Source organism: Plecotus auritus (genome assembly GCF_963455305.1).
Source record: "Plecotus auritus genome assembly, chromosome: X".
Taxonomy (NCBI): domain Eukaryota; kingdom Metazoa; phylum Chordata; class Mammalia; order Chiroptera; family Vespertilionidae; genus Plecotus; species Plecotus auritus.
In genome coordinates this window covers 12182104-12196219 of record NC_137784.1, presented here as the reverse complement: position 1 = coordinate 12196219, position 14116 = coordinate 12182104, and the positions used below count along the sequence as shown (strand labels likewise).

At 41.7% G+C, this 14116-nt stretch overlaps 1 protein-coding gene across 14 annotated transcripts in view; it reads left to right on the top strand.

The window, feature by feature from the left end:
• Positions 1-14116, top strand: part of SH3KBP1 (SH3 domain containing kinase binding protein 1) — a gene marked incomplete at both ends in the record, with an annotated part of 338781 nt that overhangs the window by 188857 nt on the left and 135808 nt on the right. For 8 of the 14 annotated variants that reach the window (XM_080652039.1, XM_080652033.1, XM_080652035.1 and 5 more), the window contains 2 exons: positions 2591-2665; positions 6403-6608. In XM_080652039.1, coding sequence (XP_080508165.1) covers positions 2591-2665; positions 6403-6608 — 281 coding nt within the window. The remainder of the gene's footprint in view (positions 1-2590; positions 2666-6402; positions 6609-14116) is intronic. The other 6 variants (XM_080652040.1, XM_080652036.1, XM_080652030.1 and 3 more) reach the window with 1 other exon arrangement.

The window sequence follows — 14116 nt, the reverse complement described above, 5'->3', positions numbered from 1 at the left end:
GAATGTCTGACTGCTGGTTTAGGCCCGATCCCGGGGATCAGGTCTAAACTGGCAGTCAGACATCCCTCTCACAATCCTGCACCACTGGCTTCTAATCGCTCACCTGCCTGCCTGCCTGGTCGCCCCTAACTGCCCCCCCTGCTGGCCTGATTGCCCCTCACTGCCTCTGCGTGCCAGCCTGATTGCCCCTAACTTTCCCCCCTGCCAGCCTGGTCGCCCCTAACTGCCCCTCCCTGCTGGCCAGGTTGCCCCCAATAGCCCCCTTCCTGCCATCTTGGTCACTCCTAACTGCCCCCCTACCTGCCAGCCTGCTCATCCCTTACTGCCCCCCTGCTGGCCTGGTTGCCCCCAACTGCCCCCCTACCAGACTGGTCACCCCCAATTGCCCACCCTGCCAGCCTAGTTACCCATCACTGCCCCCTGTCAACCTAATCACCCCCAACTGCCCCCCCCTGCTGGCCCGGTCTCCCCCAACTGCCCCCCGCCTGGTCACCCCACGCAGCCTGCTGTTCTATCGTTTGGTCATCCATCACTAACCCCCCTGCCGGCCTGGTTGCCCCATGCAGCCTGCTGTTCAGTTGTTTGGTCGTCCCTCACTAACCCCCCTGCTGCCTGGTTGCCCCATGCAGCCTGCTTGTTCAGTCATTTGGTCATTCCTCACTAACCTCCTTGCTGGCCTGGTCGCCCCACAAAACCTGCTTGATCAGTCATTTGGTTATCCCTCACTAACCCCCTGCCGGCCTGGTCGTAGGCAGCCATCTTGTGAGGGTGTGAGGGTCAATTTGCATATTACCTCTTTATTATATAGGATAGCCAGTTATTTGAATTTCTAAGTTTTTGCCTTAATTGGATGGAGCACATCTATCAAAAAGGGCAGATTTCAAAAAAAAGGTGTACCACCATGCCTGTAGGACATGGAAATTAAAAATACAGAGATCTGTTCCTATGGTGTGACGTAACGTGATTTTCGCAGTAAGTTGGAACCCACCTACATAAGCACCTACATCACTCACATGGAGCACATACACAGCAGTAAAGAAGTGAAACAGTAAAAAAAAAATTTAAAGAAAGATAATAATTCCTGACCTTTACTTGTGATAAATAAATAATAAAAAACATAAAGCACAGATGTGCATACATCAAAATGATGGAACTTTTTTTTTTATAAATAAATGGAGGATGGCAACGTAACCATGAAACGATGTATGTCGAGTCCAACATAACCCAAGGACTGTCTGTACCTGATTCTACCTAAGTTGTTAGTCTGATCTTTCACAATCCCTTCATGTATTAGGGGTGACATGGCCCAGAGGCTGACACTATGGTTCCTATTAGGAGTTCCCGTTTTCTTAATGAGTATTTCTAAGAAGTGAGAGAAGTTGCTCTCTTCCATCTCAGTTTCTTTCTGTCTCTCTGTAGGTGTAGCCTGCCTTTTTACCCCTCAGACTTACTATAAAGCTGTATTACTGGTGTCCGGTCGATATTTAGCTCACAAACCATAATGGAACTAATTTCTTGGGTAATTTAAAGTAATGCATTTATTAATAGAGTTTGCCTTTAGCAAATCAAGTTATCTGCTGGTAGTATTCTCTGTAGGGCATATAAACACAAGTAGGAGCATGCATATGTGTGTGTGTGTGTGTGTGTGTGTGTGTGTGTGTGTGTGTGTGTGTATACACTCAAAGTGGGGTGGTATGTGTGTATGTTCTATGTACTTACTCATGGTTCCACAGAGATTTGGGTTTTAGCCATGTGTCCAATTTTATGCTATTGATAACCTCTATTTGTAATAACAAAAAGAGATACTTTGACATTTGACACTGGGTGAGTCCTATGTCCTCATGCTTGATCATACTAGTAGTCTCATGACTGATATGGTGAAACCTCAATTAATATGTTTCAAGAAATAGAGTTTTCTGAAGTCGTTGGTGCTAAACGGAAAACCTCTTGTATCAACATGGATGCCACTATTGGTTTCAAACCTCACTGGTGAAACCCCCCTCTAGTATATTAGTACATTTTCTTGCTTAAAGGTACTGAGGGTGATAAATATATATTTTAAAGAGAATGTTATGCCTTGTTTAGAATCTTGCAGTCATGAATATCAGTTTGTATCATGCAGGGACCTAGGGTTAGAAGATAAAAGTTGGTGGGCCTGAATCTATATTATGCTTGGGTCATATTATCCAAAGAGAAGATAGTGTGTACAATTGAGTTAATTAAGGACTCCAATTAATTGGATTCATTCTGGTTAATTGAGGTTTGCCTATTCTTGAATTATAATGTTGAAATGGCTTCCAGGTTTAAATAGAGCATAATCTACATGCCAGTCATGTGCAGAGGCAAACCCTAGTTCTGGGGCCTCATGATTGTGTATTGTGGTTGCATGGGGACTTTGGGCTCATTCTGTAACATTCTGAAATTTTGCCTAATGGTCTCTAATTAAGTTTGCGGATGAAGCTCTTGCAGTGAATTCATTGAAGGCAAGTTCAGTTAAAGATTCTTCCTCTTCCTTCCTTTGCCATCATTTGCTCCCCTTTCCCCCTTCTCTTGTTTTTCTCTCCCCTTCTGTTCTCTCATTCACTGTCAGGAAAGACTACCTTTGAAGGGACAATTCTGTACCGAGCTGCACCGGGAAAGACGGAGGGCCACAGACGTTATTACAGTGAGTGACCTTAACAGCAGGAGGCAATTGTAAAGATAAGATCTGGGTACTTGTGTTTTTGATGCAGCTGCACTTTCCCGAACTGCTCATGCTTCTGCTAAGTGTCTGTGAATTTCTGGTCCAAGGACATGGACTTATTTGTCTAAGATAAGTGCCATCACCTTGGTGTATGCTACAAGAGCTTTCCCACCACCAGCCCCTGGTGCTTTCTTGTTTGCTTTGTGCCTCTATCATGTGTGTGACACGGGTGCATGAACCATGCGTGCAGAGAAGCAATCGGTAGCATTTGTCATGCATATGTATTTGTACCAGTATCTCTGGGCCTTGGGGTGGTGTAAGATGGCTTCCTGTGGAGATGTCAACCACGTATGGTCATTGGAAACTAATAAACCATTTCTCCATTGTGTGGTTCAAAGAAATAAAAATTTGGCATGAAAGTCCATGCCAGAAATGATTATTTCGCTTCGCTCATTCAGCCAATCACCACACGGCAGACTTCTTTGGCCGAACCAATGTGTAGCCTTTTGTGTTGTGAAATAAAGCTGCCGAAAGTTGAGAGGAAGCAAATGAATGTGATTAATGGATGACTCTTGTGAAGCCCTTAGGACAGCTCCTGCCACATAGTAAGCACTATACCTGTGAATTAAAAATAAATCAAAATAGCCCATGGGTCTGAATTGATCAATGCTGGAATATTAAGGTAAATTACACAAACGTGGACAGTATGTGACTGGCCAAAGCAAATTTGAGGAGACTTTGTTCTTTTTCACCTTGAAGGAGAGACACCCACCTTAATGTGCATGTACACATTTGCATATATACATACATCTACAGAAATTGAAAGAGAAGGCTCAGGTGAGAACACCAAAGCTGTCCTTCTCAGACTGTCTGTGGTAAAGCGTATTTTTATTTCTGTTCCCAGGTGAACAGACACCTGGTTCTGCTGTGCATGACTTTACTGTGCCCGCACTGCTCCACCTGGGTCTCACCGCAGGCATTTGATGGACTGAGATGGATCTATGCCCTGTTCACCTACATGAGTCCACTGCCCACATCTGGAAATCAAACCAGTGCATACTGCTATAAGTGTTTCCCACCTTTCTGCACCTAGCTCACTGTGTACCAGTAATGAGCCTTTCACAAACTGGCCCCAATATGCAGATGACACTGGGTTGTATTGCCTGAGAGTGTCACCTGGAGTTCTGAGTGTTACACAGGAACATTTTATAGGATAGTGTATGTAATGGGACCCAGTAGCTAAAAGATGCTGTACCAAACAGACATGAAAATGAAAAGTCAGCCCTAACCGGTTTGGCTCAGTGGATAGAGCGTTGGCCTGTGGACTGAAGGGTCCCAGGTTTGATTCCCGTCAAGGGCATGTACCTTGGTTGTGGGCACATCCCCAGTAGGGGGAATGCAGGAGGCAGCTGATGGATGTTTCTCTCTCATCGATGTTTCTAATTCTCTATCCCTCTCCCTTCCTCTCTGTAAAAATCAATAAAATATATTTAAAAAAAAGAAAATAAAAAGTCACCTTTTTCCCCTTCCAACCAGAAGGAACTAGATTTCACCAACCTAGGTATTCAGATATTTAATATACATACTTAAGATTGATAGAAGCAGGCTGCCAGAATTTCTGGAAGAAAAATCTGCCGTGTGTTTCCTTCCCAGTTCATGCTTGTGTGGTTGAATGACTATGCAATCTCTCCCTGTGTAATATAAAGAGTATTTCTCACAGTGGTTAATAGAAAGTTATTAAGATGAGTCTGGAAGGCAGCAAATCCCTGAAACCAGAAGCTCTGTGAAATCAAGATGGCAGTGATTGAAAATATTATGTTTCTAGCTAATGAGAAATTATAGAAGAGTCCTTCAAATTTTTCTTTTTGAAGAACTAAAACAGCCTTTCCCTAATCCATTTGCCTAGCTGCTTTCTGGTGGTGTGGGTGTGGGTGTGTGGGGGGGTGGTCGTGGTCGGGAAGGTGGTGGTAATGGTTTCATTTCACTAACAATTTCTTTATTCTACCCTCAAATGGTTCTTTCAAAACCAGAAAAGAATATATAAGCCATTTATCACACAGGAAGAATCCATACAGCAAAATGAGAACATGTTACAGGGGAAATGACACTATATTTAGACTCAAAAATTATATCTCCAGCAGGGATATTTCTAAAAACAATGAACAAATGAATAGCTAATCCAGGGGATGTCCATGTTTGCACACTCAAATCCAACCCTGTAACTTGCACCCGACCCCTTGTTGTGGGCTATTCTCATTGTTCTGCCCTCTGTTCTTCATAAATGCTATTCTTTAATTAATTAAAATGGACATCATGGATCTTCCCCCCCCCTCCTTTTTTTGGCTTATAAATCCCATTGAAAACAGTGCCAATATGCACAGCCATTGCTTTAAGGATTTGATTTTGAAACTTGTTCGCAATTTATAATGACCTTTCTATATTTTGTCTGTTTTCATTTAACAGTTTCTTCCTGCACTGAGACTTCTTTATTTGAATGACTTCAGCATTTTATGACATTTTATGTGAGCAATTATTTGGTGTATCATTCTTTTATACTAGGAGACCACCTTACCTATCAGAAGATAATGCACGATTGGCTAATAGAGAGCAAAATTTGATGGTGTACTTTCGTCCCAAGGGTATGGTTGTCATCAGGAGATATATAGTAAATGTTCAGGAGCTGTCCTACTCATCTAGAGGATTTTAGAGACAGGTTTAATGGCATACTTTAGTATTCCATAAACTATCCTTTGAATCTTGCCCTTTGATAGCATCGCTGATGTACCTATCATCAAAGTAAGAATATACACCCAGAAATTAACTAGAAACAAATAGGCTCTTCCTTTTAGGAACATGATTGTGGGCAGAGCCTGGGGGAAAAAGAATCTGGGGAGGTAAGTGCCCATGTTGTCTTGCTGGTAACTATTTCCAACAAATGCCCCAAGAGGTCAAAGGAAGGGTGTCATATCCCCAGTGTTCTTCTTTGGAAAGGAGTTCAGCATTGGAGAAGTGATGGTGTTAGAGGGAAGATGAGCTTGAGGGATTTTGGCCTTCGGGAGGGCAGCTTCTGTTCTCTTTTTAACAAACACAATCATCTTGTCAGTCTCAATGTCAACTTTGGTTTAATGCTTTCCTAGAGAAACATGTCTGTGTACATTTATTCCTTGTGAAGCCATCCAAAGAGATTTAATTCTTTGGCAGTCATAATTTTGTGTGATTTCTTTAATTGCTAATTTGTTTAAATAGCTTTAGCTTTACAGTTTCCCTTTAGGAAATGTTACTTTCATTGCTAATTGCTAATTGCTAATTGACATGAGTCATAGAGATTGGAGGTACAGTATGTGGTACTGACTGGCCAGGGAGGTGAGGAGGGGCGGAAAAGGTTGCTATTGCATCAACTGTAGCAAAATACATTTGAATAAGAACCAGGCTCTGGCTGAGCAGAGGTAAATGTCACATTTACAAAGAGATCATCTTTGAAATGAGATTTTCTGCAAAGTGTTGATTCACTTTGTAAGATTAAAGGGTGAGGCAGAGAGATCAAACAAAACAGAGCTACCCAAACTCAACATATTCAACACTAAATGAAAAACCCTAGTGCAAATTATCCTGTACCCAGTAACACTTTTAAAGGTGGTTCCTGGCTGGCTGTGAGGAGTTTCGTGGCTATGACTGCTTTTCTGAGCCATTTCTCTCCTGCTCCCCCCTCCTCTTCACAGGTTTAAGGGAAACCACAGGCTCTGAGAGTGATGGGGGTGACTCGAGCAGTACCAAATCGGAAGGTGCCAATGGGACAGTTGCAACTGCAGCAATCCAGCCGAAGAAAGTTAAGGGAGTGGGTTTTGGAGATATTTTCAAAGACAAGCCAATAAAGCTAAGACCAAGGTCGATTGAAGTAGAAAATGACTTTCTGCCGGTGGAAAAGGTACGTTCAACAGTTTCTCTTTCATTTCAACATAATGTGGAGTATCCAAAAGTACTTTGTAGGGTGTGGTCTCTGAGACGTCCAGCTAGTCCTCAGATACTAGCTGTTGGCCCACTCCCCTTTACACATAATCCCTCTGTGTGGAAATAGCTTTCCTCCAAAGACTCATGCTCGAATTTTCTGCTTTTCTTTTTATTAATTTAAATTTTATTTTTCAATTACAGTTGACATTCATTTTATTTTGTATTATTTTCAGGTGTACAGCATAGTGGTTAGACAAGCATATACTTTACAAAGTGTTCCCCCTGATATTTCCAGTATCCACCTGGCACCATTCAGAGTTATTAGAATATTATTGACTACTAGAAACCCGGTGCATGAAATTTATGCACTCGGGGTAGGGGGGGTGGTCCCTCAGCCCAGATTGCAAGAGGGCACAGACCAGGCTGAGGGACCCCACCAGTGCACAATCAGGGCCAGGGAGGGACGTGGGAGGTTGACCAGCTGGGGAGGGACCTTGGGAGGGCTCCAGGGCATGTCCGGCCCATCTCGCTCAGTCCTGATTGGCCGGACCCCAGCAGCAAGCTAACCTACCAGTCAGAGAGTCTGCCCCCTGGTGGTCAGTGCATGTCATAGCGAGTGGTTGAGCTGCCTTAGCATAACATTAGCATATTATGCTTTCATTGGTTGACTGGACTACCGGACACTTAGCATATTAGGCTTTTATTATATAGGATATTCCCTATGCTGTACTTGACATCTTAGTGACTATTCTGTAACTACCAATCTACTTCTCAGTCCCTTCACCTTTTTCATCCAGTCCCCCATCCCCTCTTCCCTCTGGCAACCATCAGTCTGTTCTTTGTGTCTATGAGTCTGTTTCTATTTTGTTTGTTCATTTACTTTGTTCTTTTAGTTTTACGTATAAGTGAAATCATATGGAATTTGTCTTTCTCTGAATGACTTATTCCACTTGCTGCTGCTATTCTTACTGATCTCCTAGCTCTAGAATGTTTCCCAGTTTGACTTTTCAAATGGACCAGCACTTCTCCATTTTTCTCCCCAGAAAAGACCCTCATGCCTGGACCCAGCTAAACAGATGGCCTTGATATTTTTCAAGCACCCCCCAATCTCTCTCCTCTCCTTATACATTTCTCTGATACTTTGTGCTTGGGGGTGTTGCCTGGTTCTGCAGTAGAGAAAAGGGGTTGTGCATTTTTTCTTTAAGAGTTAGGTGGGAATGATTTCGGACTGCCTAAAGGAAGTCTCCTGCGTGTGTGAACGATGGACATGGCCCATGCTGTGACTCCCTGGGTTGTTACCATCAGGAAGTTGGCTTTCTCCTTCTGCCTCTGGTTCTGGGTTGGCGAGAAGCAGACAGTGTGTTGCTGCTGAGTACGCGGTTGCCACAGCAACACACCCAGAACCATCATACTTGTGGCTGTTAATGACGTCTACTGTGGTACACTTCTAAGCACCATAGCCTTGCTTGGGATTTGATAAATACTATGGAATTTTCCAGATTGTAATAAGCTACACTTGTGCTGTGCTTGAAGAATGTTTGTTAATTCGATTTAGTGCTGAAATGTTTGCTTTGATGTTTGTGCTGGCAGGCTTGGGGGATAGGGCATTGGAAAGATTTCTAATGCAGGTTTATTGGTAGGTTTTAAATATTGTTCATTTTTCGATGAGATGAAATTTTTAAAGCTGCATCATTTTCTGTAGCTGTAGAACTTTCATCCACCTCCCTCTCCACTACTTCCCAGCAACCATGCCTGGTGTCATGCATTAGAAACAGAATATGAAAAGGAAACTTTTGGACACTTAATACCATCAGTAGATATTCACTTAATACCCTATGATGAAGGTGGAAAGGGCAGATGTTTAGAAATTAAAGACTTTCATTTAAACTCTTCTTTTGTTGAACTTCTCTAAGCCAGTATTATTTCTTTAAGTAATCAAGTTCGTAGTATCCCAGCTTGTTGAGCTCATTTCAATTTCACATGGTCACTTTGAGATTCCTGTAAATATTTACAAAAGAGCAAGTCCCCATCTTGGGAAGGAATGATGTATGCGGTTTTTCTTCATGTCCTTCTAGTAATTGAAATGACCCTGACCATTGACTCAATGCCCTTCCCTCACTTAATCTATCCCAGCCCCTTTTCTCTTTCTTAAACATGCCACACACACTCCCACTAGAGAACCTTTGCCACGGAGTTCCTGGACACTCTACTTCCACCTGCCCATCCAGTGCCCTGCCTCTCTTTCCAGGGAATTTGGCTCAGACCTCACCTTTTCAACGAGGCCTGCCCTGGCCTACTCATTCTGAAACCTGCCCCTTTAGCCCATCCTGATTACTTGCACTGTGTTTTATTTTGTTTTCCAAAGCATATGCCCCCCCCTTCTAAAATAATAATGTTTATTATGCTTATTATTTGTTTGTTCACTGATGTATGCTATGCATTTACAACAGTGTGTGGCACATAGTGGGTGCTCAGTAAATATTAGTTGACTAATATTAAAACTGTATTAACATGGCACTTTAGAGATTACAGACATCTATAAAATGAGGGGGCTGGGTGAAATAATATAACGGTTATGTAGTAGAAAACATAGCAGCTATATGGTTCACTGCATCTTTGTGGAACAGATAGATTTATTGCTTTGGTCTTGGAAACATACGATGTTAACTTCATCAGAGTAATATATATATATGCTCGTGTGTGTATCTTGATTCATGATTTGTTTGCAGAATGAAACCATGTGCTGGCAGCAACCTTAACCTGCTTCTTATGGTGAAGACTCTGGGGAAAACATAAACTTCCCAGCCTGCTTTACTGGCTGTGGACAATTTTTACAGCTTCTAAGAGGATTCAAAACTCTGTCCACCCCCCATTGTTGGCGCCATGGATAGTTGCATAGATTTATGGACCCATTATGTTATTGCACAACTTGGCATAAGAGCTGATGAGTGTGATCATATTTTACTAGCGCACAACCTGGTTCCCATTGCATTTGAGATGGTTTCGTGTCCAACATTCATGTTTAAGGAAGGAAATTTCCTTTGAAAATTGAGCTCACTGTTGATTTTATAGAGGGACAAATTGAATGTCATGTGGCAGCATTTGCTAGGTGAGGCCCAAGCAGGTCTTTCACGCAGGCTGGGGTAGTTGGCCTTCTGACATGGCTGGTGTGATAACTTGGATGAAGGAAAAAAGGAATCAGATAATTGCTACCAGCTGCAAGCATCATATTATACTTTTCATTCAAGTTGGCCAAGTTTTGAGATCCATTTTTCGGAGTTAATTTTGTGCTGATCTTATCTATGCTTTAATTCACATCCCTCACCAGAGCTGTTGAATGCTGATGATTCTACACCCAGAAGAGAGACTTCATAACACTTCCCACCCCCAACAATAAAGAAATAATGAGTATTCTTGCTTCTCCTATTGAGCTATAAGGAAGAACCCCATTTATGAGTCTTTTTAACACTACCAATTAGATATACCTATGAATGATTTGTTTACTGCACCATTTAACTGAAATATTTACACATTAAATTATTTAATGTATGGGATTTTTCTTCCCATAGATGGAAGATGGGAGGGTGGGGCACAGAGTAAACAAGATTGGTTATGAGTTGATAATTATTGAAACTCAGCGGTGCTACATGGGGCTTTATTACACTATATTTTTGTATATGTTAGAAAATTCCCTTGATAAAGGGTTAAAGAAAAAAAAAAAAGAAACTAGGCAAATGTGCCATTTAAACTAAGCCCAAAGGTAAGGATGTATTATATCCAAATAATGGAAAATACAATGTAACTATGGATGAACCAGTTAAATATCATAAGATTAGAAAGACATGGCACCATTGTCCTAGCTGGTTGCCCCTGACAAAGTCACTTAGCCTCAATAGAGCCATCTGTAAAATGGGAATACTCTTTATACCTATCCTAACTCATAGGACTTTTTAAAAAGTTATATAGCTAAAAATACTTTGAAATTATAAAGGTAATTCATTTCAACTAGTATTTTCTAAGTGCTCACTATATGCTTGGTACTGTGTACACAGTGGTGAACAAGACCTGATTGCCATCCCTCAGAGAGCTGCAGAAAAGTAAACAATAGCACAGTGTGGGGAATTCTGTGACCAGGCTGAGAACACAGTGCTGTTCTGTAGGAGCCCTCAGACGTGGCAGGAAGTGGTGACTTGTTAGGGAGGCTGGAGAGTATATGTTCATGTGGGTGGGTATCCACTTCCTCCAGGAAGTTATGTTTAGAGCCATAGTAAGTAATGTTTTTCAGGCCTACAGGAAGTGACGTTTAGGCTGAGACCCATGGGTCCAGTAGACATTCATCAAAGAAGGAGCTTAGAATTATCGAGGTGAGAAGAGTAACGTGTATAAATGCTTGGAAGGGAAAAAGAAATGGCACAGAGCATGTGTCAAGGTTCCAACAGGAAGTGGGGAAATGGAGAAAGAAGCAGGGTCCAGATTAGGAAGGGCCTGGTAAGACATGTGGAATTTAGACTCGATCTGAAGAAAATAGGGAGCTATCAATGGGGAACTATTTTCAGCATAAGAGTGACATGATCTGATAGGTGGTTTAGAGAAAGTATTCCAAGCTACAGTGGGAGGAGTGGATTACAGAAGACAGGGTAACTAAAATTCAGGAGAGAGGTTAACAGAAACTTATAGTGGCTCTCCCAATAAATGCCCCCAATCTAGGTTCTAAACCAGTTAATGAATAAGATGAATCAGTGGATGGAAAATCAAAATATTATTTGCGCTCATCTTTTCAGTATGGCTATCCAGTTGACTCAGCACTGTTTATCGAAAATATTTTCCTTTCTGTGCTGCACCGTTGTCATAATTCAAGTGGCTGTGTATGTGTGGGTCCATTTCTGGACTCTGTTCTGTTGGTCTGTTTGTCCTTGTGCCCATTCTATACTACCTTAATTACTGTAGCTTTATAGTCAGTCTTGATATCTGGCAGTGTAAGTCCTCAATCTTTGTTCCTCTTCAATTTTTCCCTGGCTATTCTTGGCTCCTTGTATTTTCATACAAATTTTATAATCAGCTTGTCAATCCCGTGCTCCCCCCGAAAAAAAAAAAAAAAAAAAAAAAAAAAACAAGCCAAAAAAACAAAAACAAAACCCTGGGATTTTATTGGGTTTGCATTGACTCTGTAGATACTTTGGGGGAGAATGGACATGGTATATTTCTCTATTTATGTAGGTCTTGTTTCACTTTGTTTAAATTCCTCAAGCTGTACACTTATGATTTGTGTATCCTTCTCTACCTATTTTATATTGCAACTAGAGGCCTGATGCACAAAATTTGTGCAAGAGTAGGCCTTCCTTCCCCTGGCTGCCGGCACCAGCTTCCCTCTGGCACCTGGCACCCGGGTTTCCCTCCAGCCACAGGCAGGCACCAGGGACTCAGGCTTCCCTCACAGCCCCGGCTTCGTCCTGAAGGATGTCCGGTCTAATTAGCATATTATGCTTTTATTATTATAGATGTTTGTTATTGTTGAAGGTAAAGTTGGATGATATACAGTAGATTAGTGTGAGAGCCAAATGGGCCTGCCAGCTGATCCCTAGAATTAAACAGACTCACCCACCCAGTCTCCTAGGTCAGACCCATGTGACATAGAAGGACCTGCCCCTTGGGGAAGAGCAGACAAGGCCAACTTCCAAGAGGAGGAAAGAGAAGAGCTGATCTGAGCTGAGCACGCCCAGTTTATTTTTTACAAATTCACCTTTTAGAGAAGTCATTTCACTCGCCCAGGAGAGAGTGAATAAGGGGGCAAACAGTTCTAGTAGTGTCCAATTGTGTCCAAATGCCAAAAGTGTCCAGAGAATGTCCGTTTGGACTCCCACTTACTGGCAGGAAATGTCAAGATAAGAGAAGGACATTTTCTCTCTTAACCACTTTAAACTGTTGTCCTCGGTAGTTTGGGGGAATATTTTGAAGGTAGAATCAAGAAGTTTGTTATGTGGAGGGGGATAAGGAGAGTAAGGACTTGAAATGATACCTTGGGCAACTGGCTTAACCAGCTGGATGGATGGTAGTATCATTCCCTTATTAGAGAAGAGTGGAGGACAAAGACTTTGGGAGGAAAGTCATAATTTATTTAACAGAAACTTATAGCTTAGACTATAAGTTTAACAGATTTAGTCTTAGACTATCTGGATTTTGAGGTACTTGTGAGACTATCAAGTGAAGGCATCCAGCAGGCAGTTGGATAAATAAGTCTGGTGATCAGGAAGGAACTATAGATGTAGGTTTGGGAGTCATCAGTCTGGAAGAAGGCAACACAGACAGGACATTATCGTCATGAATATGCCTGATTCTTTCTGTCTCCCACCTGTGGACCTAAGAGGGAGTTTAGTTATCAGGATGCTTCCCTGTTATTCCAGGCTGCCCCACTATTTTTTCTAAACTCCTTCCTTTGTACTAGTGACTCAGATGACACTCCTGGCCAAACACTTAGGGAAAGGAGTGTCAGGTGTTACATATGGGTGGGTAAATTACAGGTACTCAGGTGAGCCCCAGGACCTTATCTGACATGTCTTTATATAGAATAATCCTGGCTTTCCAGTGCCAGCTCATTCAATGCCAAGGCTCTGTAGGCATAGCTAGCATTGGCCTCCTTAGTTATTGGGAAAAACAGTCTTTTGGGCTGGGGCTCTTCAAGTAGCCGGATTGGAAAATATATTTTCCCAGGTTGGTTGTTTACTGTATTGGATTCCTTTTGATAAGCTCCTTTCTCATGGTCTTCCTGTCATAGCTGATTTCCATTAATGACTTCTGATATCTCTCTTGAAATCATTCTGGTTTCTTTCTACATTTTCTATTATATTCCACAACCAAACACTATGTTTGTGACAGTCTCTTTTTCAACTCTAATCATCTTGAATCTCATTTATAGAATCACAGTCATACAAATTAATGCCTTTATAATATCAACATTGTAGCTTTTACTTGTAACGGAATTAGAATTAAAATCGTATATAAATGAGCTGCTAATCATTTTTTAATCAGCCAAATTACAGTAAGATAAATTTTAATATTTTCACATATATCTCAGGCAGTCTTTTTATTCATTTTAGTAAAAAATTCATCAAGTTGTATAGTTAAGTTAAATTAAAACATTTAAACATTAAAAGTGATGATTTTAGTTCCTTAAAAATGAGAGATTTACTAGTATGTGTCTAATCCTTTGAAGACTAGAAATAAATCTGGGGAGTCTCCAGGAGCTAACTATATATTCTTTGACTAATGAAACACAACTGGGTCAAAAACTTGTGATTATCTGAGACCTATAGTATTGGATGTCCCTTATTTTGCTTGAAAGATAAGACTATGTGACATCGCCCTAGCCAGTTTGGCTCAGTGAATAGAGCATCAGCCTGCGGACCAAAGGGTCCCGGGTTCAATTCTGGTCAAGGGCATGTACCTTGGTTGCAGGCTCCTCCCTGGCCCGGACAGTCCCTGGTCAGG